The sequence below is a fragment of the Carcharhinus amblyrhynchos genome, chromosome 1 (genome assembly GCF_965287045.1).
Source record: "Carcharhinus amblyrhynchos chromosome 1, sCarAmb.v2.hapA, whole genome shotgun sequence".
In the NCBI taxonomy this organism is placed as follows: domain Eukaryota; kingdom Metazoa; phylum Chordata; class Chondrichthyes; order Carcharhiniformes; family Carcharhinidae; genus Carcharhinus; species Carcharhinus amblyrhynchos.
In genome coordinates, this window is record NC_137324.1 from 162,706,452 (window position 1) to 162,732,273 (window position 25,822).

Genomic DNA, 25,822 nt, shown 5'->3' on the forward strand with positions numbered 1-25,822 from the left:
GGTGCCGACCGGCCCGACTCCTGGTAGTGACACTGGATGATTGTTGCGGTGATCGCTGTGTGATTTGACGCCCCCGGGAGGGGGGGAGGTTAAGCTGTGCGGAGGCGAGGCGAGGCGAAGCTCGCTCGGTGTCGGTTGCTGGGGGCTGCTGCCCCGCGGGTCCCGGAGCCGCTGTCAGGTCAGTGCCCAGGGGCCGCGCGCCGCCCGTCTCCAGGGAAACCGCCGCCTACTGTCTCCGGGGTAACCGCCTTCCGCCCCCCCCCCCCCCCCAACCGCTCTGTCTCCAAGGAAACCGCCTTCACCCCCCTCCTCCCCAAGGAAAATGCCCCTTGCATCTCTCCGCTCCCCTCTTCTCCAGGGAATCACCTCTTACCCCCCCCCCCAACCCCCGAAACTGCCATGCTGTGTCCCCCACCCCTCATCCCCATCCCTCTGTCTGGGCGGCACGGTAACACAGTGGTTAGCCCTGCTGCTTCACAGCTCCAGGGACCTGGGTTCGATTCCCAGCTTGGGTCACTGTCCGCATTGAGTTTGCACATTCTCCTTGTGTCTGTGTGGGTTTCCTCTGGTTTCCTCCCACAGTCCAAAGGTGTGTGGGTTAGGTTGATTGGCAGTACTAAAAAAATGCCCCTTGGTGTCCGGAAATGTGTAGGTTAGAGGGATTACATATTTACCAGCCAGGGATAGGGCCTGCGTGGGATTGTGGTCATTGCAGATGTGATGGGCCCAGTGGCCTATTTCTGCAGTGTACGGCTTCTATGATTCTTCTATGAAACTGCTTTTTCCTGTCTCCAGGAAAACTGCCTCCCCCTCACTCTGTCTCCAAGGAAACTGCTTTCACTCCCTCCTGTCCAGGGAAAATGCCCCTTGCACTCCCCTTCCCTATTTCTGGGGAAACTGTTCCTTGCCCCCCACTCTGTCTCCAGAGAAATAAACTCCTGTCCCCCAAGGAAACTGCCCTATGCTGCTCCCTGCTCCATCCTTCTGTCCCCAGGAAAGTGCCCTGTGGGGGGGGCCACTACATCTTCCTCCTTCCCTCCAGGGAAACTCCTGCCGTGCTCCCAGGCTCAAGTCTTTCATCCACAGTAGAAACCTTAGCACTGCCTCCAGACTCCAGCCAACATCTCAACTCTCAGCAATGCTAGATTAAAGCCTCATTTCCTTTTTCTCTTATATAGAACCCTTACAGTGCAGAGGGAGAGCATTCAGCGCATCAAGCCTGCACCAACAACAATCCCATCCTGGCCTGATCACTGTAACCCCACTGCTAGTCCCTCTGACACTAAGGGACAATTTAATATAGCTAATCCATCTAACCTGCACATCTTTGGACTGGGAGGAAACCAGAGCACTTGGAGAAAACCAACACAGACACAGGGAGAATGTGTGGAGCTTGCACAATCATCCAAGGTTGAATTGAACCTGGGTCCCTTGCATTGTGAGGAAGCAGTGCTAACTGCAGTATTGCCTCTTCCCATGTAACAAAAAAATATTTGCGAACATCCTGCCAGATGAGCCACTGGGGAAAGTTGAAACTAGCTTGGCGGGGGGGGTGGGACCCAAAGCGTAGGGAGTCAGAAGAGAAGGTTGAGGACAGCACAGAAATTAAATAGAGCACGTTATTTTTATTTATTATTGTCACATGTATTAACATACTGTGGAAAAGTATTGTTTCTTGTGTGCTATATAAACAAAACATTCATAGAGAAGGCAATGAGAGTGTGCAGAATGTAGTGTTGCAGTCATAACTAGGGTGTAGAGAAAGATCAACTTAATGCAGGATAAGTCCATTCAAACGGCTGACAGCAACAGGGAAGAAGCTGTTGAGTCGGTTGGTACGTGACCTCAGACTTTTGTGTCTTTTTACTGAAGGAAGAAGGTGGAAGAGAGAATGTCTGGGTGTGTGGGGTCCTAATTATGCTGGCTGCTTTGCCAAGGCAGCAGGAAGTGTAGACAGAGTCAGTGGATGGGAGGCTGGTTAGTGTGATGGATTGGGCTACATTCAGGACCTTTTGTAGTTCCTTGCAGTCTTGAGCAGAGCAGGAGCCATACCAAGCTGTGATACAACCAGAAAGAATGCTTTCCATGGTGCATCTGTGAAAGTTGGTGAGAGTTGTAACTGACATGCCAAATTTCCTTAGTCTTCTGAGAAAGTAGAGGCTTTCTTAACTATAATGTTTTTTGTGGGGGGGGAAACCAGGACATGTTAGTGATCTGGACATTTAATTAAGTAGTAAAGGCACTGTCAGTAAACCTAGTACAAGACAGATCAGGCAAAAACAGAGCAGAGACCAAGGGAAGTCCAGATTCAACTGCATTTATTTCAATGCAAGAAGCCTGATGGGCAAGGTAGATAAACTCAGGACATGGAAGGGTAAGTGGGACTGGGATATTATAGCAATTACTGAAACAAAGCTAAGGGAGAGTAGCTCAAAGTTCCAGGGTACAGATGCTACAGAAAAGATAGAACAGGAGGTCAGAGGAGGGGAAATTGATTAGGGGAAAATATCCTGGCAATACTGATGGGATCTATCGAGGGTGCGGCTATTGAGCCTATATGGGTCAAACTGAGAAATAAGAACAGGGGAATCACTTTGATAAGGTTGTACTACAGACCCCCAAATGGTTAGTGGAAAATTGAGCAAATATGCACGGAAATGGCAGATAACACCAAGAAAAATAGGGTGGTAATAGTAGGGGATTTTAGCTTTCAAACATTGACTGGGGCAGCCATGGTATTAGAGAGTTAGATGGAGAGAAATTTGTTGAGTGTATTCAGGAGGAATTTCTCACTCAGCATGTGGATGGCCTGACTAGAGAGGATGAAAAACTTGACCTCCTCTTGGGAAATAAGGAAGAGCAGGTGACAGAAGTGTTAGTGAGGGATCACTTTGGGACCAGTGATCATAATTCCTATTAGTTTTAAGTTAACTATGAAGAGCAATAGGTCTGGCCCAAAAGTCAAAATTCTAAATTGGGGCAAGGCCTGCTTTGTTGGTATCAGGTAGGAACTTTCAAATGTTAATTGGGGGAGTATGTGGGAAGGCAAAGGGATGTCTGGTAAGTGGGAGGCTTTCAAAAATGTTAACCAGGGTTCAGGGTAAGCACATTCCTTGTAGTGTGTAGGGCAAGGCTGGTAGAAGTAGACAACCCTGGATGACTCAGGATATTGAGGCCTTGGTCAAGAAGAAGGAGGCACATGACATGCATTGGCAGCTGGGATGAAGGGAATCCCTTGAAGGGTATAGGGTGTGTAGGAATAGTGTTGAGAGAAATCAGGAGAGCAAAAAGGAGACACAAGATTATTTTTGCAGATAAGGCAAAGGAGAATCCAAACAGCTTCTACAAATACATTAAGGCCAAAAGATTAACTAGGGAGAGGGTAGGGCCTCTTAAGGATCAACACGTCATCTATTTGTGGATCCACAGGAGATGGGTGCAATCCTAAATGAATATTTTTCTTCAGTGTTCACTGTTGAGAAAAGCATGGATGTTAGAAAACTTGGGGAAATAAATAGTGTGTACATGTCACAGAGAAGGTGGTGCTGGAAGTCTTAAAGCGCATCAAGATAGATAAATTCCTGGGACCTGATGAAGTATACCCCAGGACATTGTAGGAGGCTAGGGATGAAATTGCAGGTCCCCTAGCACAGATATTTGAATTATTGATAGTCACAGGTGAGATGCCTGAAGATTGGAGGGTGGCAAATTTTGTGCCTTTGTTTAAAAAGGGCTGCAGGGAAAAGCTTGGGAACTACAGCCTGGTGAACCTCATCTGTGGTGGGTAAGCTGTTGGAAGGTATTTTGAGAGACAGGATCTACAGGCACTTAGAGATGCAAGGAATGATGATAGACAGTCAGCATGGATTTGAGTGGAAAATCGTGTCTCTCAAATTTGGTTTTTTTGAAAGGGTAACCAAGAAGGTAGAGGGCAGTGCAGTTGATGTTGTTTACATGGATTTTAGCAAGGCCTTTGATAAGGCACCACATGGTAGGTTGTTGCATTAGGTTAAATCTTATGGGATCCTGGGTGAGGTAGCTAAATGGATACAAAATTGGCTTGAAGAATAAGAAGTCTCACAACACCAGATTAAAGTCCAACAGGTTTATTTGGTAGCAAAAGCCACCAGCTTTCCAAGCACTGCTCCTTTGTCAGGTAAGTGGGAGTTCTGTTCACAAACGGGGCATATAAAGACACAAACTCAATTTACAAAATTTGTAAATTGAGTTTGTGTCTTTAAATGCCCTGTTTTATGCACAGAACTCCCACTTACCTGACGAAGGAGCAGCGCTCGGAAAGCTAATGGGTTTTGCTACCAAATAAACCTGTTGGACTTTAACCTTGTGTTGTGAGACTTTTTACTGTGTTTATCCCAGTCCAATGCTGGCATCTGCACATTTTGATGACAGAAGCCAGAGGGCGGTTGTAGTGGTTTGTTTTTCAAACTGGCGATCTGTGATCAGCGGTGTGCCTCGGGGATGAGTGCTGGGTCTACTGTTATTTGTCATTTATATTAGTGATTTGGATGAGAATATAGGAGGCATTGTTAGTAAGTTTGCAGATGACACCAAGATTGGTGGCACGGTGGACAGTGAAGAAGGTGATCTTGAGCATTTGGATCAGCGGGCTGACAAAAGGCAGATGGAGTTTAATTTAGATAAACGCGAGGTGATGCATTTTGGTAGATTGAACCAGGGCAGGACTTACTCAGTTAACAGTAGGGTGTTGGAGAAAGTTACAGAACAAAGAGATCTAGGGGTACAGGTTCATAGCTCCTTGAAAGTAGAGTCACAGGTGGACAGAGTGGCAAAAAAGGCATTCAGCATGTTTGGTATCATTGGCCAGAACACTGAATACAGAAGTTGGGACGTCTTGTTGAAGTAGCACAAGATATTGCAATGGCCACATTTGGAATACTGTGTACAGTTCTGGTCACCCTATTACAGTAAGGATATTATTAAACTAGAAAGAGTGCAGAAGAGATTTACTAGGATGCTACTGGGATTTGATGGTTTGAGTTATAAGAAGAGGCTGGATAAACTGGAACTTTTCCTCTAGAGTGTAGAAGGCTGAGGGGCGATCTTATAGAAGTCTATAAAATAATGAGGGACATAGATCATCTAGATAGTCAATATCTTTTCCCAAAGGCAGGGCAGTCTAAAACTAGAGGGTGTAGGTTTAAGGGGAGAGATACAAAAGTGTCCAGAGCAGCAGTTTTTTCACACGCAGGGTGGTAGTAGTAGAAGCAGTTACAATTTTATCTTTTAAAAAGCATTTAAACAGTTATATGGGTAAGATGGGTATAGAGGGATATGGGTCAAATGCAGGGAATTGGGACTAGCTTCAGGGCTTTAAAAAAAAGGTGGCATGGACAAGTTGGGCTGAAAGGCCTGTTTCCATGCTGCAAACCTTTATGACTCTATGCTGACAATATTCATGATTAGGAGCATAATAGGGGCACCATAATCAATGATCACAAGCTGCAAAAGCATTGAATCATCCAACACATAGTTTTCTTTTAATTTCAAACAAGATAACTAAGTGCTGGAAAGACTCAGCAGGTCTGATAGCATCTGTGGAGAGAGAACACAGTTAATGTTTTGAATCCAATATGACTTATTTAGAGGCACTGACTTTATTTTTAAAAGGTGTGTGCGCCTGAAATTGATTTTTAAAATAACTCAATTGCTGCAGATATACCACAGATAATGGAAGAAAGGAGGTTTGATGTTTAGCCTTTAGATGTTAGAAATTGGAGGCAAGAACATAAACTTGAGGTACGCTGATGACGCAGCATAACTTGCAGAATCGGAAGTATCACTACAGCCAGCATAGTTAAGGACTCCATGAACCCTGGACATACACTCTCCCACTGGGGAAAAAGATACACAAGTCTGAGGACACATACCAGCTTCTTCCCTGCTGCCATCAGACTTTTGAATGGACCTACCTCGTACTAAGCTGATCTTTCTCCACACCTGAGCTATGATGTGCTGGTTAGGTGGATTGGCCATAGTGTCAGGGGAACTAGCTAAGATAAACGCAAGGGGTTATGGAGATTGGGCCTAGATGGGACTGTGCTCGGTGCAGACTCAATGGGCCAAATGGCCACATCCTGCACTGAACAATTTTATGACTGTAACACTTCATTCTGCTCTCTTTCCTTCTCTATGAATGGTCTGCTTTGTTCGCATAGTTTAAGAAACAATACTTTTCACTATATACCAATACATGTGACAATAATCAAGAAATCAAGTAAAGTCTAGAAGTTTAGAATATAGGTTCAGCATGAGCACAAGAAGTCAGAAACCATGGTAGTTAGAAGAAATGCGTTAGAATAAACTAGAATGAACATTGAACAAGTAATAAGTTTGTCTATTTAAGACAAATGACAACAGAAGATGGCAGATATGCAGAATTTAGAAGAAAAGATAGAGAGAGCCAGAAGTAATTTTATGAAGATAAATGATGTGTTAATATGAAAACTCAAGATTATAACAGGGGAAAGAAACTCAACATATTATGTTCATTTTCCTGTATGCCTCAAACTTGGACAATAAACAAAGACCTGTGGATGAAAATAGAGGCCTTTGAAATATGGATGCTGTGATCTGTCTTAAAAGTTCCATACATAGACAATAAGACAAATGAAAAAGAGCTTAAAATTGCATGAAGGAAAAGGAGTCTTAGAAAGTGACATCCAGAAAAGAAAATAGCACTATTTTAACCATTTGACCACTGCTGAAAAGCTACAGAGACCTCATCTAGAGGGCAAAGTGGAGTGTAGCAGAAAGAGCGACTGGTCTAGGTGTGCTTAGATGACAAAAGTCACACCACAGAGTGGTCACAGATGGGCTACAGTGGAATGTGTGAGGATGGAGCAAGACAGACGAGCATGACATATGACAGCATTTCTCTTGGCAGAAGTAACTACAAGCAGCAGTTTAGGCTTTCATGTAAGCATGTGAAAGTACAAAGGTCAGCCAAATAAAGGAAAAAGACAGGAAAATTTTGATGAAAGTCAATGACATGGAACATTGAGCTGGCTCCTGCGCTCTTCCACTGGCGGGTTTGAAGGGTAGGATACAGGCTGGTAAAATCCTGTGGAGATCCTACCCTTCCCTGACCTGTCTGAAGGTATAGTGTACCCTGCCAGCCCTTGCATCTGAGGCCCTTATACGGTCAATTAATAGTTACTAAAGGTCCTGCTATTATTTTATCTGTGCTGCAGGGAATACACACCATGCAAGAAGTTTAACAGCTTTAGTTGCATGGGTGGTTGTTGGGGAGGGGGACACCTCCTTTGGCCCCCTAAATCCATTGGAGGCATCATTCTTAATGTTATTACCCACCACACCCTCACCTGGGTCAGGCGGACAGGCCTAGGGAAATCTTACTTCCGACTTACCTAGGCTCCACAATGTGGTCGGACTACCTGTAGTCTTAACAGTGGCTGATGCTCTTAAAGTTTGTTAGTGTCACAAGTAGGCTTACATTAACAGTGAAATGAAGTAACTATGAAAAGCTCCTAGTAGCCACACTCCGGTGCCTGTTTGGGTACACCTGAGGGAGAAATTAGCATGGCCAACGCACATAACCTAATGCTGGTTAGGTGCATGTCTGCATGGGTTTCCTCCAGGTGCCCTGGTTTCCTCCCACAGTCTGAAAGATGTGCTGGACTGTGGGAGGAAACCAGAGCACGTGGAGGAAACTCACACAGACACGGGAGGACGTGCAGACTCTGCATAGACAGTCACCCAAACCAGGAATCGAATCCAGGTCCCTGATGCTGTGAAGCAACAGTACTAACCACTGTGCCACCATGCCACTCTTGATGGCATTACTGAGACTACAGAGCTGCTAGCTATCTGATAAGGCATAGTTCTCTAAGGCTAGACTTCTCCCCAAGCGAGGGGCAGAAGTCTTACCTCAAAGCAATTAGCACTGTTCCTAGTGTTAAATTGCTGTCAGGCAGCCTCCGGCATTGTGGGTGGAACTCCCTCCACACACTGTTTTCCCCTCCCCACCTGATTTTAGTTGGGGGTGGACTGTCGGGAACCAAAGCACTTTGCAAAGTATCGCCCTTTAACATTGATTTTGTGTTAGGAGATACTGCCAGACCATGAAGCATTTCCAACATTTTCTGAGTTTATTCCAGCATCACAGTATTGTTTTTGTGCAAGAGAAAATGCTTTTTTTGTTTTGCTGCAATCCTACAATAAAACAGCTTCTTTTGCAAAAGAGAACTGGATTCAAATAACAATATTTCCATTCTAGGTGCAAAAATAAATTACTGTGAACGCTGGAAATCTGAGTAGATTTCAGAACTGTTTTAATCAGTTGAGTAAATATCACCTGTTTAATAGAAAACTGCAGGTAATGCAAAATGTTATTTTAAAAGATAATGGACAACAAATAGGTGATTACTTTTCAGCTTTGGTTATGCTGAAAATGTCACCCTGTCTTTGCAGAATACTGGTTCACCTGTACTGTCAACATTTTTTGGCTTATGCTGTTTGTAAAATTTTTCTCTAATTGTGAATCTGTGCAGATTTATTTTTATTTTAAGAGGGACATCCACATGTCAATATCCATCATTTTTACTGTAAAAAATGACCTGATGGTTAGGTAACAAAAAATTGTTTGTGATTGCATTTTCAAAGCATATTGTGTTCTGAATTTTTTCGTTTGAAGATGAATACTGTTTCAATCTGGGAAAGTATTCCATGATTCTGTTTTCCTTTGCAAAGCACTGCTGGTTTTACTGGGTTCATGAACAATTACTTGCAATGGGTAAAATTATTTTGTTTTAAAATTAGTGTGTCTACATCAAGTATTCATTTAGGACCACTTTAAGTAGGCTGACTGGTCAATTGCTTTGGAAATTTGCAATGAGTAGTTGACAGTACATTAAACTCTTTATCTTACATCGGGAGTCATAGCAACGTTTTCTTTGTTCCACAACAACCAAGGTGTGCATAGTAAGATTTCACCGGGAAATGCTTATGTTTTGTTTAAAATAGTGTTGGAAATGTTTTGACCTACCCGTTCTAGATCAGTGACCAGATTCAATTAAAAGCAAAACTGGATTTTAAAATGTTGAGTCATGCACATTTTCTATTCCTGCATACATTCCCACAATGCAAAATAATGCCAATGTAAATATGATTGTGCTTGATGTCCATTTATAAGTCTTGCTTTAATCCTGGGAAACTACCAATAAAAGAAAGTAAAGAACGTGCATTTAGTGCAGTACCTTCTGATAACCTTAGAATATGTGTTAAAGCCAGTGCACTTTTTGACTGCAGTCACAATTGTAAGAAAAATGGCAGCCAAATTACCCATGGCAAGGTCTCACATACAGCAATGAGACAATGACATGTAATCTGATTTAGTAATGTTGATGCGGAGGGATAAACTTTGGCCAAGGCAATGGGGGAAAACTCTCCTGCTCTTCTTTGAGATATGGGTCTGAGTGTTCACTGAGTCGGAATGACTCAGAAGCCCATTTTTAAAAAAAGAATGGAAGCCAAGTCCTCATACTGGGATTCCTGATCCCATTCCTGGGGTTTTTGATTTTAAGGGTGCAAACTAATTGAGGTCAAAAGCCCCACACCCTACACTTTTCACCTGGCTGGCTCCGTTATAGGAATAGGCATGTCCTAATCCTCCACAATTTTCATGCAATTGGGCTAACTTTTCAAAGAATATTTGGTTCATGGCACTTTAAGCTTAAAGTTTATTTCCTAGTGTCACAAGTAAGCTTACATTAACACAGCAATGAAGTTACTGCGAAAATCCCCTAGCTGCCATACTTCAGGCAAAGCCAATGTATTTTGGACTGTGGGAGGAAACCCACATAGACGTAGGCAGAACTTGCAAACTCCCTACCAGAAGCACACCCCGTTGTATTTATAAAGTTTCAGAATATTATTTTACTGAATGTTAGCGATGACTTAGTAACAGTCTTGGCTCTGTCTTAGTCAGAAGGTTGTGGGTTCAAATCCACTTCAGAGATTTGGGCACATTACTGCACTGGAGTGTCAGCGTAAGTTATGAGGTTTGTTACACTGTCACAGGTATCACTCCTCAGAGGCCACCCTGGAAGCTGGTGCAATTTTAATTCAACTAATAAATCTGGAATATGCAACTAGTCTCAGTAATGATGACTGTGTCAACTATCATCAATTGTTGTAAAAACTCATCGAGTTCACTAATGTCCTTTAGGGAAGGAAATCTGCCATCCTTAACCAGTCTTCTGCCTGTGACTTTAGACCCACAGCAAATATGTTGATTCTTAACTGCCCTCAGATATGGCTGACTCAGTTCAAGGTAATTAGAGATGGGCAGCAAAGTCTATTGATACCTGTCTTGAAAGCTCCAGTTGTCCCAGTGTCTATAATCTTTAGGGGGAGACTATTCTAAATTCCATCTTTTCTTTTGTACAAAAAAGTTTCTGGAATTTCCTCCAAAACAGCCTGCCTATAATGACCCCTCATTCTTGAGGAAATAATTTTTTTGAATGTATGCTATCAAATCCTTTCAACATTTCAATTAGATCACTCCTCTAACTTTTTATCATAAAGGAAAACAAGGCAGCTTGTTCTCATAATTTAACACCAAGTCCCCATAGCACTTTGGTGAATCTGTGCTGTACTTTGCCAAAGCCAGTACATTATTCCTGAAGTGCCATTTCCAGAACCAACTGGATGGGGCAGACCAAGGCTCGTAATCTGAAACACAACATTGTCCCTTTGTAATCCAGCCCCTTTTACGATAAAGTCAGCATTCCATTCATCTTTTTTGATTCCCTTTTGTACTTTTCTACTAGTTATAAATGATTTGTATGCTTAGCTTCCCAAATCCCTTGATTTCCCACAGTTTCAAAAATACTGAATTATCTATCTAGGGTCCAAAGTGATGACCCTAGTCTTGCCTTCACAGTTTTGCCTACTTGTTTAGGTTGTCCATGTTTCTTTGCAACTTCTTCCTCCCATCCACGACTTACTGTCCGTTGTAATTTGGCATCATCAGCAAACTTGGCAATACAGCTCTGTAATTAGTATAATGTGTCTCATTTTAATAGTAATGGTTTCTAAGGTGAAAGCTGCAGAAGGGATGAATGAAGCATAAGGGACAGATTGCTAAAAGTAAACTGTCTGGCGTATGTAGCAATTACAGCATGAATAGTCCAAGGCAGTTCTCAGATTCATTTGATTTATTATTGTCAAGTATATTAACATACAGTGAAAAGTATTGTTTCTTGTGCACCACACAAACAAAACATACTGTTCATAGAGAAGGAAAGGAGAGAGTGCAGAATGAAGTGTCACAGTCATAGCTAGGTGTAGAGAAAGATTAACTTAATGTGAGGTAGGTTCATTCAAAAGTCTGATGGCAGCAGGGAAGAAACTGTTCTTGAGTTGGTTGGTATGTAACCTCAGACTTTTTGTATCATTTTCCTGATGGAAGAAGGTGGAAGAGAGTATGTCCATGGTGCATGGGGTCCTTAGTTATGCTGGCAGTTTTCTGACACAGTGGGATATGTAGACAGAGTCAGTGGATGGGAGACTGGTTTGTGTGATGGATTGGGCTACATTCACAACCATTTGTAGTTTCTTGCAGTGTTGGGCAGAGCAGGAGCCATACCAAGCTGTGATACAACTGGAAAGAATGCTCTTTATGGTGCATCTCTAAAAGTTGGTGAGAGTTGTGGCTGACATGCCAAATTTCGTTAATCTTCTGAGAAAGTAGGAGCTTTGGTGGGCTTTCTTAACTATAGGGTCGGCATGGGGGGTGGGGGCCTCAGGACAAGTTGTTGGTGATCTAGACACTTCAAAACTTAACTGTTGACCATTTCTGCTTTGTCCCCATTGATGTAGACAGGGGCATGTTCTCCACTATGCTTTCTGAAGTCAATGACAATCTCCTTCATTTTGTTGACACTGAGGGAGCGATTATTGTCATTCCACCAGTTCATCAGATTCCCTGTCTCACCATTGTTTGAGATCTGACCCACTATGGTGGTGCCATCAGCAAACTTGAAAATTGGGTTGGAGGGGAATTAGTCCACACAGTCATAAGTGTATAAGAAGTATGGTAGTTTACAATACAATTGGCTCCTGAACACCAGGTCTTAGGTCAAAACATCATAACTCAGAACTGATTTTTTTTTTCCCCTATAAGAACAATTTTGTTAATGAGGGTTCCTAAATCAAGGTCCAATATCCTATTTGCACCAAAATAACCCATAACTTTGTACTCGGTTAATTATAGACAAGTAACATATCAATTGAATGTATTTATTGACATTGCAGTATATGCATTTTTATGTTTTCATTGTATTGTACGCTGCCTACAAATTATCTAAAAAGCATAGATAAATTTTAAAGTCTTAAATTTTTTTAATCATTCCAGGTTCATGGGTGAGTCTGGCTGGGTGGTTTTCAGGGGTTTTTGAATTGATTTGGAAAGACTGGTGGATAAATCCCCAAGTCCAGATGAGATGCATCTAGGCTGCTGTAGGAGACAAGGGAGGGTTTCTGACACTAATTTTCAAATCTTCTTTGGCCACAGGAGAAATGCCAGAGGACTGGAGGACAGCTAATTTGGTACCATTATTCAAGAAGACAAGTAGGGGAAGAACAGGTAATTACAGGCCAGTGAGTCTAACACCAGTGGTAGGGAAATTATGGAAAATTTGAGGGGCAGAATTAATTTCCACTTGTAGAGACAAGGATTAATCAAGAATAGTCTGCATGGCTTTGTCGGGGGCGATCATGTCTAACAAATTTGATAAAATTTTTTGAGGAAGTGACCAGGTGTGTAAATGAGGGCAGTGCAGTTGATGTACTTTTCATGGACTTCAGTAAGGCTTTTGCTAAGGTCCTGCATGGGAGACAGATCTAGAGGGTAACAGCCCATGGGATCCAGGGCATTTTGGCAAATTAGATTCAAAATTGGCTTTGTGGCACGGGGTAATAGTTGAAAGTTGTTTTCATGTCTGGAAACCTGTGCTCAGTAGCATTGGGATTGGTGATCCGTTCCGAGCTATTTGTAATGTACATTAATGATCTGGATGTGAATATGGGGGGTATGATCTGTAAGTTCACAAATGAAATATAAAAACATAGAAAATAGGAGCAGGAGAAGGTCATTCGGGTCTTGAAACTTGGTCCACCATTCATTATGATCATGGCTGATCATGCAATTCAATAGCCAGATCCTGCTGATCCACCATATCCTTTTGATCTCCTTTGTTCCAAGTGCTATATTTAACTGCTTTTTGAAAACATACAATGTTTTGGCCTCAACTATTTTCTGTGGTAGTGAATTCCACAGGCTGACCACTGTCTAGGTGAAGAAATTTCTCATCTCTGTCTTAAATGGTCTACTCTGTGTCCTCAGGCTGTGATCCCTGGTTATGCACACGCCCACCATTGGGAACGTCTACCCTGTCTCGTCCTGTTAGAATTTTATAGCTTTCATTGAAATCCCCTTTCATTCTTCTGAACCCTAATGAATACAATCCTACTGACTCAATCTCTCCCCGTACATCAAAATGCACAAAAATTAGTGATGTGGTAAATAACAAGGAGGAAAAGCCTTAGCTTGCAAGATGATATAGATGGACTGGTCAGATGGGCATATGGAATTTAGCCCTGAAAGGTTTGGACAGATGTTCTCATCTTCTAGTAAATTTCTCTGTAGCGACCCACTCACTGATGCTTTGTTTAATGTTGGGGTCATGTTCTTCAAACAGGGACAAGGCAGTTTCCAAATGTTGAAATGCCTCAGGCATCTTTTGTGCTGTTAAGACTTTACAAGGAGGAGTCTTTTCAGCGTGGTGTAACTTCTTCCTCTGCCAATTTTTGTTGCTCCAATTCAGTGAGGTCCTGATTCGTTACTTATTCAGAATGTGATGTGAGTAACTCATCAACATCCTCTGCAAAACCTATGTTGAGCTCTTTGTTCATTTCAACAACATTTTGGTAACCTCTTCAACAGTGTCTGTAAAGTCATGAAAGTCATACAAGAATTCGGGACACAATTTTCTCCAAACATTATGTAAATCTGATTGTATGACTTTGTTCCATGACTCACCTATGTTCTTGACTGTACGGCAAATGCCTTCCAGAATTCCTTTTGAGTTGCCCACCGTCCTTCTCGGTTGCTCTGAATGCATGAGCAAATATACATCTCAGACAGCAGGTCTTGAAGGACACAATTACCCCTTGACCATGGGTTGCAACTGATAGGTGGTGTTGGGGATGAGAAGCACTACTTTGATGTCAGAATGCAAATAATCAAAAATGGTTGGAGGACAAAGAGCATTATTGAGGGTTAACAATGCTTTAAATGCTGTTGCTTGGCACAAAATGATGGTTAAACTAATCCTCAAAGATGCACCTATTGCCCCTGCCCCCCTCTCATCCTTGAGTTTTTTTTTGCATACAACTAGGAGAAATGCCTTGCAATATCCCTTGAAAATTCTGGGGTTTTCTGCATAATACACAAGGACAGGCTTAAGTTTAAAGTCACCCACAGCATTAGCGCCAGGCAAAAGAATTAGTCTATCTTTAGCAGATTTGTACCCTGGCATGGATTTCTTCTCTTTGGCAATGTAGTTTCTCAACAGTTTTTTTCCTGAAAGAGCCCAGTTTCGCCAACATTTTAAAAACTTGCTGAGCAATCCAAATTGCTTGAAACAGTCTCCACAGTACTAGTTAACCTTCCCTGCAAGGATATTGATCTCGGCACTTTTCAGGTGGAACCCATCCATTTTATGTAAGTTGTTGCTACCCCAGAACAGGCTCCAATGCCTCAAGGTCTCTTCCTGCACCATGTCTTCAGTCACACAAGCTGTCTCATCTTGCTGTTTCTATACTTACCAGCATGTGGCCCTGAGGATTTCAGAGTTATCACATTTGTTGTGCTGCTCTTTAGTCTCTTCTGTAGCTCTTGAAACTCTGGGAGGGATTCCCTGGTTTCATCTATGGCCACCCCGCTACAAGTGTGAACAAAAAATTTGATGTTCCAACCAAAAACTCCATTTACTTTCGGTGGCACCAGAGAATCCCAGCTGTGGCTGAGGGTAGAGATTTTTGGCATCTGCCTGTAGGACCTTGAACATTTTATATCCTATGTCATACGTTCCAACATAGACCATGGCTTCTGGTTGTTCAGCTCCTGCACACGTGGTTTTGCACCTGTTTTTGGCGTAAAGCACTGCAGAATGATAACACTAAAGCTTAGTTTTTAATTTTAGTATTAAATTTCTATGGTGTATTACGATAACAGCAGTATTGCCTCTGGAATCAGATAATTTTCATAAACCAGTAGACCTCTTCTGGTTTGTTAACTAGAGTCTTTGATTACATTTCATCTTTGTAAGCACCCACTAGAGGGAGTTGTGAACTCAAGGATCTGCCAAGCACGATCAAAGACATGGGGGCAATTTTAACCTAATTCTGGAAGCACTGGCAAATCCATAGGATCAAATGCAATACAAATTTTGCATCCCATCTACTGGGAGAATTTTAACTATCCAGTCAATCAGGAAACCATTGGGATTGGGTTTAATGTTGATGTTATACCTTGCCTGATTTTATTTCTCATAGAAGTCAATGGGTGGGGTACAAAATCAGCTTGGGTTCCCAACCTGGTGAGTTAGGTTAAAATTGACCTCATTTGATGTGAAATTTAGTTCAGTAGTGCCCCTTGTTTGGGTGCTACAGATCCATTTGGAGAACCTGCCCATTGTGAACCATGCCAGACACCATCCTTGTGGGATGCATTAGTGTGCACTTGGCTAACATTATGGCTGAAATGTGCAGAGCAGACAGATCTTTGCTGAATGATGCCAATAGGGCCATTTTGGAGCTCACTGCTTTTTTAGCCTCTTTCAACTGAACACATGTTAAGCAGCAAGGAAAATCTCCTATCTGTGCTATTTAACACAATCATCAACTACTTTAAGGTTAGTTCTTTGATTTCTTCTGGCTGTTACTATGGTTCTACTTGCATTTGGGGCTCTCCATGGTGCTTTCAAGTTGCAAACATCCACAAGGAGTGGTGTAGCTATTGCTGAAGAACTTTATACTGACTTTAAAGCTTCTGAACAGATCCATATTTCCAGATATGGATACACTAACTGGCATAAGATTAGGAGAATGAGCAGAGGCAACGCTGAACAGGATAAACTGTATGAAGAGCGAGGAGGAGGGAAAGAAATGGTTTTCTGCAGAGGGTCAAGGGACCATTTTGCAGGAGCATTGTCACATTCTACACTGGTCCGCAGAACTATAGTATCCAGCGTGGGCTTCTCCATGGGTGGATGCCTTTCTGAAGCTCACTCTTTCCCATGTTGTGTCTTTCATCACTGTTTTCCAGGTCAACCTGGGAACATCCTGCACAACTCTGAACACTTGCTCAATCTACAGTGCCCCTCCCAAGAGATGCAGGCTAGAAGTTAGTGGTGGTAGAAAGTTACAATTTTGGAGTAAAAGCAGCAAATGTTGATCAGGCAGTATCTGTGGAAAGAAACTGAGCTAACGTTTCAGGTCTGGGACCTTCTGTTAGAACAGCTATGACTTTGACCTCCAACAGAAACAGAAAATGCTGGAAAATCTCAGCAGGTCTGACAGCATCTGTGGAGAGATTTCAGGCTCCCTACTGATAGCTGCAGCTATTGAACAGCACTGGTGGCATTGGCTGCACCCTGAAATCAATATAGTAAACAGGCAGCACAAAATTGGTGTGCTATCTGCATTTCAATCAATGGACATAGCATCTTTACCTGTACACCCATTTTAAGGAGCATCAATTTAATGCCCTACCCGCATATAAAATGTGCATGTGAAACTTGTTTTTTTTCTGACAGAAATGTATGCAAATATTGAATTGCACAAGAAAAATGAATATAGGTTCTTGTAAGAAGCTGTGCCTCAGAAGAAAATGTTTCCAATGGCTGAATAGGCAATAACCTGAAAGAATAACCTAAGGGGAGGTGTCAACCTATTGCTAGACTATTAATCCAGAAACTCAGCTAATGTTCTGGGGACCCGGGTTCGAATCCCACCACAGCAGATGGTGGATTTTGAATTTGATAAAAAATATCTGGAATTAAGAGTCCATTGATAGCTGTGAAACCATCACTGATTGCTGGAAAAACCCATCTGGTTCAGTAATGTCCTTTACGGAGAGAAATCTGCCATCTTTACCCAGTCTCGCCTACATGTAACTCCAGACCCACAGCAATGTGATTGACTCTCAACTGCCCTTGGGCAACTAGTGATAGGCAATAAATGCTGGCCAGCCAGTGACACCCATGTCCCACGAATGAATAAAAAAATAGATTCAAGATGATTGGCAAAAGAACCAGAGACGACATGACAAAATGTCTTTTTATGTACCAAATTGGAATCCTATACTGCATAGGATGGTGGAAACAAATTCAAAAAATTTCAGAAGACAATTGGATGAACGTTTTGAAGGAGAAAAAATTGCAGGAATTTGACCTAAGGTGGGCATGTGGCCCACTGGATTATATCTTGAAAGATCTAGCTCTGACTCAAAGGGTTGAATGGTGTCATTTTGTTCTGTACTATTAAATGGTTCTATGAAAGTGACACAAACGAGGAATGATATAGCATTCAGTCAGTGGAACCTAACTTTATATTTACAGGCCGTGCAAACTTGTAACTTATTTTTAGTTTTTATTTTCAAATATGCTATCTTTTTCAGACCTCAACCAGAGTTTGCAATTTGTGGTTTCTTGAGAAAAGAACATGGAAACATCCGAAGTTGACTTTCTGAGAGATCAAGGTAATCCTTACACGGCAGCAGAATAGTGTTCAAAACAGTTATGTTGAATTCACATCTGAGCATATATTCTCTGAAACATAAATATGTAATGGTGCGTTACAAAGATTGTCTCATCAACCATTTTATCTGTCTTTATAATAAATCAAACTTCAATTATAATGTTACATTGGCGCAGAATATACAATTGCTTTGAAGTACACTCGGCATTTTACTTTTTATTGTGCATCCATATGCTAAGATTTAAAAGGATATCCTGAAGCTGAGATTCCCTGGGGAGCTTAATGGTCGGAAGGAGCCAAGTAAAAGGATTAAGAGTCACCTGTAGCTGTACCATGGGATATAATACACTCAATTCTCATATATATCATAGGAAATAATACACACATTTCCCAATGGACATTATAAAGTTGATTGATTTAATTGCTTTCTTTCTTGTAGCTGAGTCAAATTAATCTTGTAGGTATAGAATGCACCCAGCCGTAAAGCAGATGCACCTTGTTCTGGCCAGGTGATAAGTGATGGAATGGCTCCCTTTTTCCACTCCTTGATTGACTGCAAGAGGTGTTTTTAAAAGAATACACTCCCCAATTCAGTGAGTTTTTTAACTGAGTGCTGTGACTGTAAAAGACACACAGACAGGTGTTCTTGTAGGTGTTTTAAAAATGAGAATAGTATTTATTGTAAAATAATAAAAACTCCCCAAACTTATTGTAAAATAATAAAAACTCCCCAAACCCCTCATGAATTCAACAGTTCCCACATGTGCACTCAATTAAGTTAGAAAGTGGGAGGACTTTTCAATATAAAGGATGACTTTATAACAATTTTTAGAGAAGGATCTTCTTCAATTTCAGTGAAAAGTACTTTGCTCACAAATTTGTATTTATAAATCCGTCTACTTTTCTATCAGACACCATGGCCAGCTAATGCAGTGTGCCAAATAGCCTAAGCAGGTTCTAACTGAAATCTTCTATGCACTGATTTTAGGCGGAGCATCTAAACCTGACCCAATTGTGAAAATCAGAAAAGGTTCCTGGTCTGGATTACGGTTCAGCAACTCCTGCTGGAAATATTTGTGTAGAACATTGAGTGAGGACTGAATCTGGCTCCATTATGTTGTCTCCCACAACTAAATCATTCCATCATTCTGATCGGGGTTAAAGCCAGAGACTAAAGAACAGTGAGCTGAATGAAAAGCTACAAAGTAAAAGATCTTTGAGTTGAACGGGGGTAAATCCTTTCCACAGAAGGTGCATATCTAATATTCACTTTAATATCTTACATTGTCCTTAAATATTAAAAGAATTTTAGTACTTCAAAGCTAAATTCCCCACCATTTGAAGGGGAAGTATTATAGTTACATAAGTTGAGTGATTTAAGAGAATTTTTCAGCCAAATTTTCTGGGCCATCCAGTGAACAATGCAAAACAATTGAAATCGGGGGGAGAACGGGACTGGAAAACTCGCCACAGTGGGGGAGGGAAACACATTTCCCCCCCCCACCACTCCCCTTAGTTTTCGGAATTAGATGAACACCCTCTGGTTCATGCTCTCTGGCAGGTCATCTTTGACTAATTTACTAGATGTCCTTAAGCAAGGCTATGGGTCTGGTGGTAGGTTCTGATGAGAAGAAATTTTCCATAACGGAAAGAATGTTTAAACATAGTATGAAATGTTGATTCATGTTGTGTTCAATTTTGTGTTCTATAGTTCAGCGATTAAATGCTGTGCTCAGTCAATATCAAGCAGGGCAGCTGACCAGATCTCCTGTTAGTCAGGTACTGTTATTTCTAAAATTATATTTCCAGTTTTTCTTTTGCTGTGTTAATCTTTTAGGAGTTATATATTTGAAAAAGTGCAACTACAGAATTTCTATAATGGGGTTGGAATTGCATTCTTTATCTACTACACAAATTCTGTATTGTCTCTTTTGCACCACGCAATTGTTAAAAACTTAAATATTTGGTGGTGAATTTTCTTTCCCTTAGTTATGATATACAGCTAATTCTATAAGGGGCTGTTGTCAGATTCCCACCCCCACTCCCCAAAGAAAATGAGGCACCAGTCACTCAACCTGTTAGCTATAGAATTTCTCAAGGTAAAATGTCAGGAAGATGTATAACTACACCATAATTTTGCAGGAAGTGTTATTAACTAGTTTTTATGCAGTTACCTAGGCTGTTTAAGCTTGGGTCAGTTGACTTGGTGGAAAATGTTTGCCAACACTTTTTCATTGATGGAAATCTAATTTTTATTGTTGCTGGAGTAGGTATAACTTTATCTGTTTTGAACTTGGTATTGAAAATGTACTGAAATTCAAGAATATGTTAAATACAAAACCTTCCTCAGAGGCAAAAGTATACATCCAACATGGAAGAATTATGCAATGAATATTCTTCCTTCTTTACTGTTTAAATACTGCTATAAGTAATGGACACATGAATCAAACAATTGCGAGGGCTTCCTCTGGGTGCTCAGGTTTCCTCCTGCAGTCCACAGATGTGCTGATTAGGTGGATAGACTTGAATAAGTGCCGGAGTGTGGTGACTGGGGACATTTCACAATAACTTTATTGCAATGTTTTTGTAAGCCTTACTTGTGACTAATAAATAAATAAACTATAAAATATAGATTTTTCGAAGTGTTTACTTTCTAATTAATACTTTTCTTCCTACCTGTTCCTGCATCTTCTTTTGTAGCTTATAGTTCAAATCACAGTCTGACAGTGTTTGTTCCTTCATTATCTGAAGACAAGGGGGTCACATGAAGGGTTTGTGTCATTTCCAGAATTAGCAATAAGAGTCTTCTATTCAACCACCAAAACTCCAATTGCTTTGGGAGTGGAAAGAGCAATTTAACTGCACAATTCAGAAATCCAGGGTGAAGTGATATTGCAAATTTGTCAGTCTTTTGTAAGGATGTTAGCCGGGATTCTCCCAGCTGGGAGACATCAGCAGGCGGCCCAGTTGGATTTGCAATCAGCCCCCCACGCCCCTTTTTTCCCCACGTAATCAGCCCCACACCAGAAATCGGCATGGGGCTGATTAGCATATTGAAATTTTAATATGATTAGCAGGCTCGGGACAGTTGTCTCCCCTGGTGCCGAGAAAAGTGCCCACCAGTGAGGTTTACAACTGGTCCCCACCAACAGCAAACAGGCATGTTCACCCTGCTGGTGGGAGCAGAAGCCAATGAGAACCACCCCTGGAAATCAGGGTAGGGGGTTGTACCCCTTGGGTAGTGCCAACCTGGAACCCTGGCACTGCCCATCAGGCAGTGCTGAAGGGGATTGGGCGTATTGGAGGGGTGATCAATGATTGGAGGGGGACCCCATTAGTACTCTGCAATGGGATTAATGCGGGAGGGAGGGGTCAGGACTTGCTATCGGACATGGGGAGTCCAGTAAGCCAGTGGGGTGGAGTGGGGATGCCGGGAAGGTTGGCGATCGGGGGAGGGATTCAGGAGGCTGGCGATGGCACATGCCCACTGGCTACCCCAATCTCCCATTGACAAATTGACACAAGCACAGTGGTCTGCTCAGCTCTATACTACTGGCCTCTTGGGTGGGATGAGGCCCCATTCCCCACCCCACCCCCTCACCCCACTTAACATTGTGAATCTTTCTGAGGCACTCTGTGATGCAGAGTGTCAGAGATTCATTCAGCTAAGTACGCCCAAAGCACAGGTGGGAAAATCTCCCATTTTCCTGCCTGTTGGCCGCTTTATTTTTTGGGAGAATCCCAGCCGTTGTATTTGAAGCTCATTGCTGTAGAGCCTTATTGGGAAAGGCTCAGTGCTTGATGGGAAAACTATTTTGACAAATCAGTTCTGTAATTGCAGTATTTTCTCTGATCTAGGTTGGGCATTTAGGTGAACATGATCCTCCAGCACCCTGGCTCATAGACAAATGGTAATGTTTTTCTTGCTACAGAATAAATATTTTGTTTGTGCAATCTGTCATTCCCATTGTGAAAGCATTGATATCAAATATTTGGGAATGCAGTCTATCCCTGAATCAGGTCTTCAAGTTTTATAATCTGTTTCAGTAAAACACTAGGAAGTTTTTATAACTGATCACAATGCCACATACTATTTAAACTTGCTTAACTGCAAGAGCCCCAGAATTCTGTTGTTTCTACTTGCTCAATCACCCAGAGAGAAAGAAATCACTAAGACTATGGATGGGATTTCCCCCCCATCCCCCTCCGGCAGGGGAGGCGGCTTGCCGTGGGCCACCAGCAGGGTCTTCCGGTCCCACCGAAGTCCAATGGCATTGGCATTGCTTGCTGACTGCACAGCCAGGGAACCTGCCAGGGGGTTCACCATTGGCGGGAGATCTCACTGACGGGAAGGGCCTGAAAATCCTAGCATTTTTTATAACATTTTTCACTTAATTTCAGAGAATAGAAAACTTATCATCTTTGACAGTATGCTATCAAACCCAGCTAATTAAGGAATAGTGTGTGATACAAAGGAAATCTGGCAAAGGAGTCCAAAACTTTCAAAGGAAGGAGGAAAATTGTGCTAAAGCTTTGATATCTGCTGATTATTTGGCTGTTTCCTCTTAAATCACACTTAGTAACCATACTATTCTCAAGCCTCAAAATATATTTCGTAGAGATCATTGAAAATTCATGTGACGGAAGGAAGCCCTTTGGCCCATTGTGTCCATGCCACTTTGCAGAGTTGGCCAACCTAATACAACCCTTCTGCAGGTCATGGCTCTGCAAGTAGACATCCAAGTACTTCTCAGTGTGGTGAGAGATCCTGCCTCTGCCATCCTCTTCAGCAATGAGTTCCAGGCCTAATCACCCTCAGGTGAAAAATTATTCTGCGTCTCCCCTCTAATTGTTCTACTAATCACTTCAAATCTATGCCTCCTGGTTTTTGATCTCTCTGCTTAGAAAAATAGGTTGTCCCTACTTACCATATCTAGCCCCCCATAATTTCATGTAGTTCAATTAAGTCACCGCTCAGCCTCTTCTGTTCCAAGCAAAATGATTATAGCCTACACAATTTTTCCTCATCGCTAAAATTTTCCACTCCTGACAATGTTCTCATAACTCTCCTCTGCACTTTCTCCAGTGTAATCAGATCTTTCCAGTAACATGGTGACCAGAAAAGTACTCAAGCTGTGGTCCAGCGAACAGTTCTAGTGTAACCTAACTACTCTTGTATTCAGTGCCTCAAAGCGTGTCACATGGTTTGCACTTTATCAATCTGCCTTGTTACCTTTAAGAATATATGAACATACACTCCGAAGGCTCCCTGTTCCTGCCTTTACATCCCCTCATTACAATATATTCCCTTTCCTTGTTGTAACTTCAAAATGCATTACCTCACACTTCTCTGGATTGAATTCCATTTTCCACTTTCCTGCCCAACTGACCAGACCATCTGTATCCCCCTGGAGTGTAAAGCTTTTGTCCTCACTGTCAATCATATGATGAATTTTTGTATCACCTGCAAACTTCTTTATCGTGCCCTCTACATTTGAGCCTAAATCATTAATATAATCTACAGAAAGCAAGGGACTGAGCACTTAAACCCTTCAGCACCACACTGGTAACAGCCAGTCGCAAAAAACATCAGCTATTATCCTTTCATTCCTGTCAAAGTTTTATATTTGAATCCAATTTGTCACTTTTTGTTGGATACCAACAACTTTTGCTTTTTTTGACCACCCTGCAATTTGAGACCTTGTCAAAAACCTTGCTAAAATCCATGCAATGCCCATCCACTGCATTAGTAATTACTGATTTTCTAAGACAATGTTTATTTGTGCATAATTTACTGATGTTTCATGTTTGTACTTTCCATTTTCTCTCTGGCAGCCTCATGGCACCTCTTATAACAGAATATGACAAGCAGCTGCAAAAACTGAATGAACAGTTGGATTGTCACCATGTAAGAATACTTGAGCCTTTTTGTGTTTTGTAAAGTCATGATTTATCAGCGATCAATTTTATAGCAACACTTATTTTCTTAAATTAACAACAGATTCATATGAATGAAATGAAGTTAAAGCTTGAAGAAGTTGTACAAGAGAATGAAAGGTGAGGTTATCCTACTTTTTAAGGTTAGGATTATTATAAAGTCTATTTATGTAGCCTGGTGCTGAATGCTTCATTAAGTGGCACCAGAGCGTGACAGCAACTTGTGAGCTGTGCCCAGCATTCCCTCTAATTCTATCTTTCACTCTCGTTCTATGCTTCTAAAACTGTATTCTAACTCTTTTAAGCTCTCTAACAATGATGGTAACACATTCTACACCCTCTCCTTTTCCTTCTCAATATATGGTATGCTTTTGTCTGTAAGCGCACAAGAACAATATTCACTGTGTACTGATACATGTTGTAAAAATAGCTGTTCATACCTTATTCAAAAAATAATGTTCTATTTTATATCTGGTACAATTACAATTGGCTGTGCTGTAGGTTGCATGTGGAATTGCATGAATCCATTGAAAAGCAGTTGGAGTCCCTACCGTCTGGTGCAGATATAGTTGACGTTGACTTTATGGAAGGAGAAGTGGTGAGAAACCTACAGGAACAGTTATGTCTAACCACTAAGGTAAGTGATTAGGAACGAAGTGACATACTACTTCACCTGCAATACTGCTTGCAACAGTATTTTAACATTCAGAATCATTAGTTATAATTATTTATAATACCACTTGTATGGTCATAACAATATTGAAAGAGGGGTCAGAGGTTTGACTGAAATGTAAAGCATGGTCTCAAGATTTAGTCACCTGTAAGGTGGAATGTACCGTAGTTTTTTTAAAACCTTTTAAAGGATGTGGGTGTGTGTTGTTGGCTCAGCCAGCATTTGTCACCCATTCCTGAATTGTCCTTGCGAAGGTGGTGGTGAGCTGTCATCTTGAACTGCTGCAGTTTGCATTGTGTAGGTATTGTTAGGAAGGGACTTCCAGAATTTTGATACATTATTTTGATTCCATTAGCTTGGAAGTGCTAACCTAAATACAAATGAAGCAGCGTTTTTTAACCATTTGGCAGTTTTCAAAGTTATTTTTCTCATGCTATTTCACAATTTATCAGAATTACCAACACTGAACTGACCCTGGCTGCAGGTAATGTGCTGTCTTCCATCACTGTGTGGTTCTGTATTCAGCCCCATATTAACCCTATAATGTACCCCTTATACTATACCTTCCCCCCCACCCCCCCCATCCTTATCCAATGCACTTCAAGTAATTATACTTTACCTTATGTCTTACAATGTTATTATTATCATACACTCACATGGTTATTACTACATTATCACTATCCCTCCCCTGCCCTTCAAAGGTTCAGGCTGTCTGGAGTCCTTATAATCATTCCATATCTTGTTTGCAATACCACCAGAGGAATAATAGGCTTTTCTGCAGGTTTGGAGGTTGTCCTGGCATTTGCATGTGTTTTCTTCATCATCTTCCATTCTTTTGCATGGAACCACACTTAATCAATTCAGCTATTGCCCTGGTTGATGGTTGCTACCTTGTTCATGATTTCACTCACCTGCACTTTGCTGCTGTGATGGACAATGCAGTATGCAATGTTCACATATACGTGTTTCTTTCTCCCTCTCTCCTCTTTCCCTGAGGCTTTTGGCTGGTGTTGAGTATTAGTTTGTTGATTCAGGTGGGAAGAAGCTTCCGGACACTGAGTGCTTGACGTTGCGGTTCATCTTTTTGCCTATGCTTTCTTTTAAAGAAACTGGCAATTGAGGTTTTTTGGGTCAGATGATTATTATTTTGGGAGCTGAAGTGTTGCCTAAACAATTTTGAAGTTTTTAACAATGTACTATATTGCTTAGAGGCTTCCCTGTTTGTCTCAAAGTACTGCACCACAATTTGTTGGAACATATCTAATTAAGTGCCTTTGAGAAACATGTTCCATGTTTGCGGTTTCACTGTTTGAGGTTTTGCAGGAATGTAAATCTGTGAATGGCAGGACTTTATTGTATTTAATATTTTTCTTCGGACTTGCTGTA

General features: G+C 41.6%; 1 protein-coding gene across 4 annotated transcripts in view; it reads left to right on the top strand.

Moving 5' to 3' along the window:
- Positions 1 to 108: 108 nt before the first annotated feature.
- Positions 109 to 25,822, top strand: part of sclt1 (sodium channel and clathrin linker 1) — a 90,907-nt gene continuing 65,193 nt past the window's right edge. For 2 of the 4 annotated variants that reach the window (XM_080199855.1, XM_080199870.1), the window contains exons 1-7: positions 12,575 to 12,649; positions 17,747 to 17,827; positions 19,538 to 19,605; positions 21,685 to 21,737; positions 23,662 to 23,734; positions 23,828 to 23,883; positions 24,265 to 24,400. In XM_080199855.1, coding sequence (XP_080055981.1) covers positions 17,791 to 17,827; positions 19,538 to 19,605; positions 21,685 to 21,737; positions 23,662 to 23,734; positions 23,828 to 23,883; positions 24,265 to 24,400 — 423 coding nt within the window. In that variant the 5' untranslated portion in view covers positions 12,575 to 12,649; positions 17,747 to 17,790. Of the gene's footprint in view, positions 179 to 12,574; positions 12,650 to 17,746; positions 17,828 to 19,537; positions 19,606 to 21,684; positions 21,738 to 23,661; positions 23,735 to 23,827; positions 23,884 to 24,264; positions 24,401 to 25,822 lie in introns of those variants that run through there. The other 2 variants (XM_080199864.1, XM_080199878.1) reach the window with 2 other exon arrangements.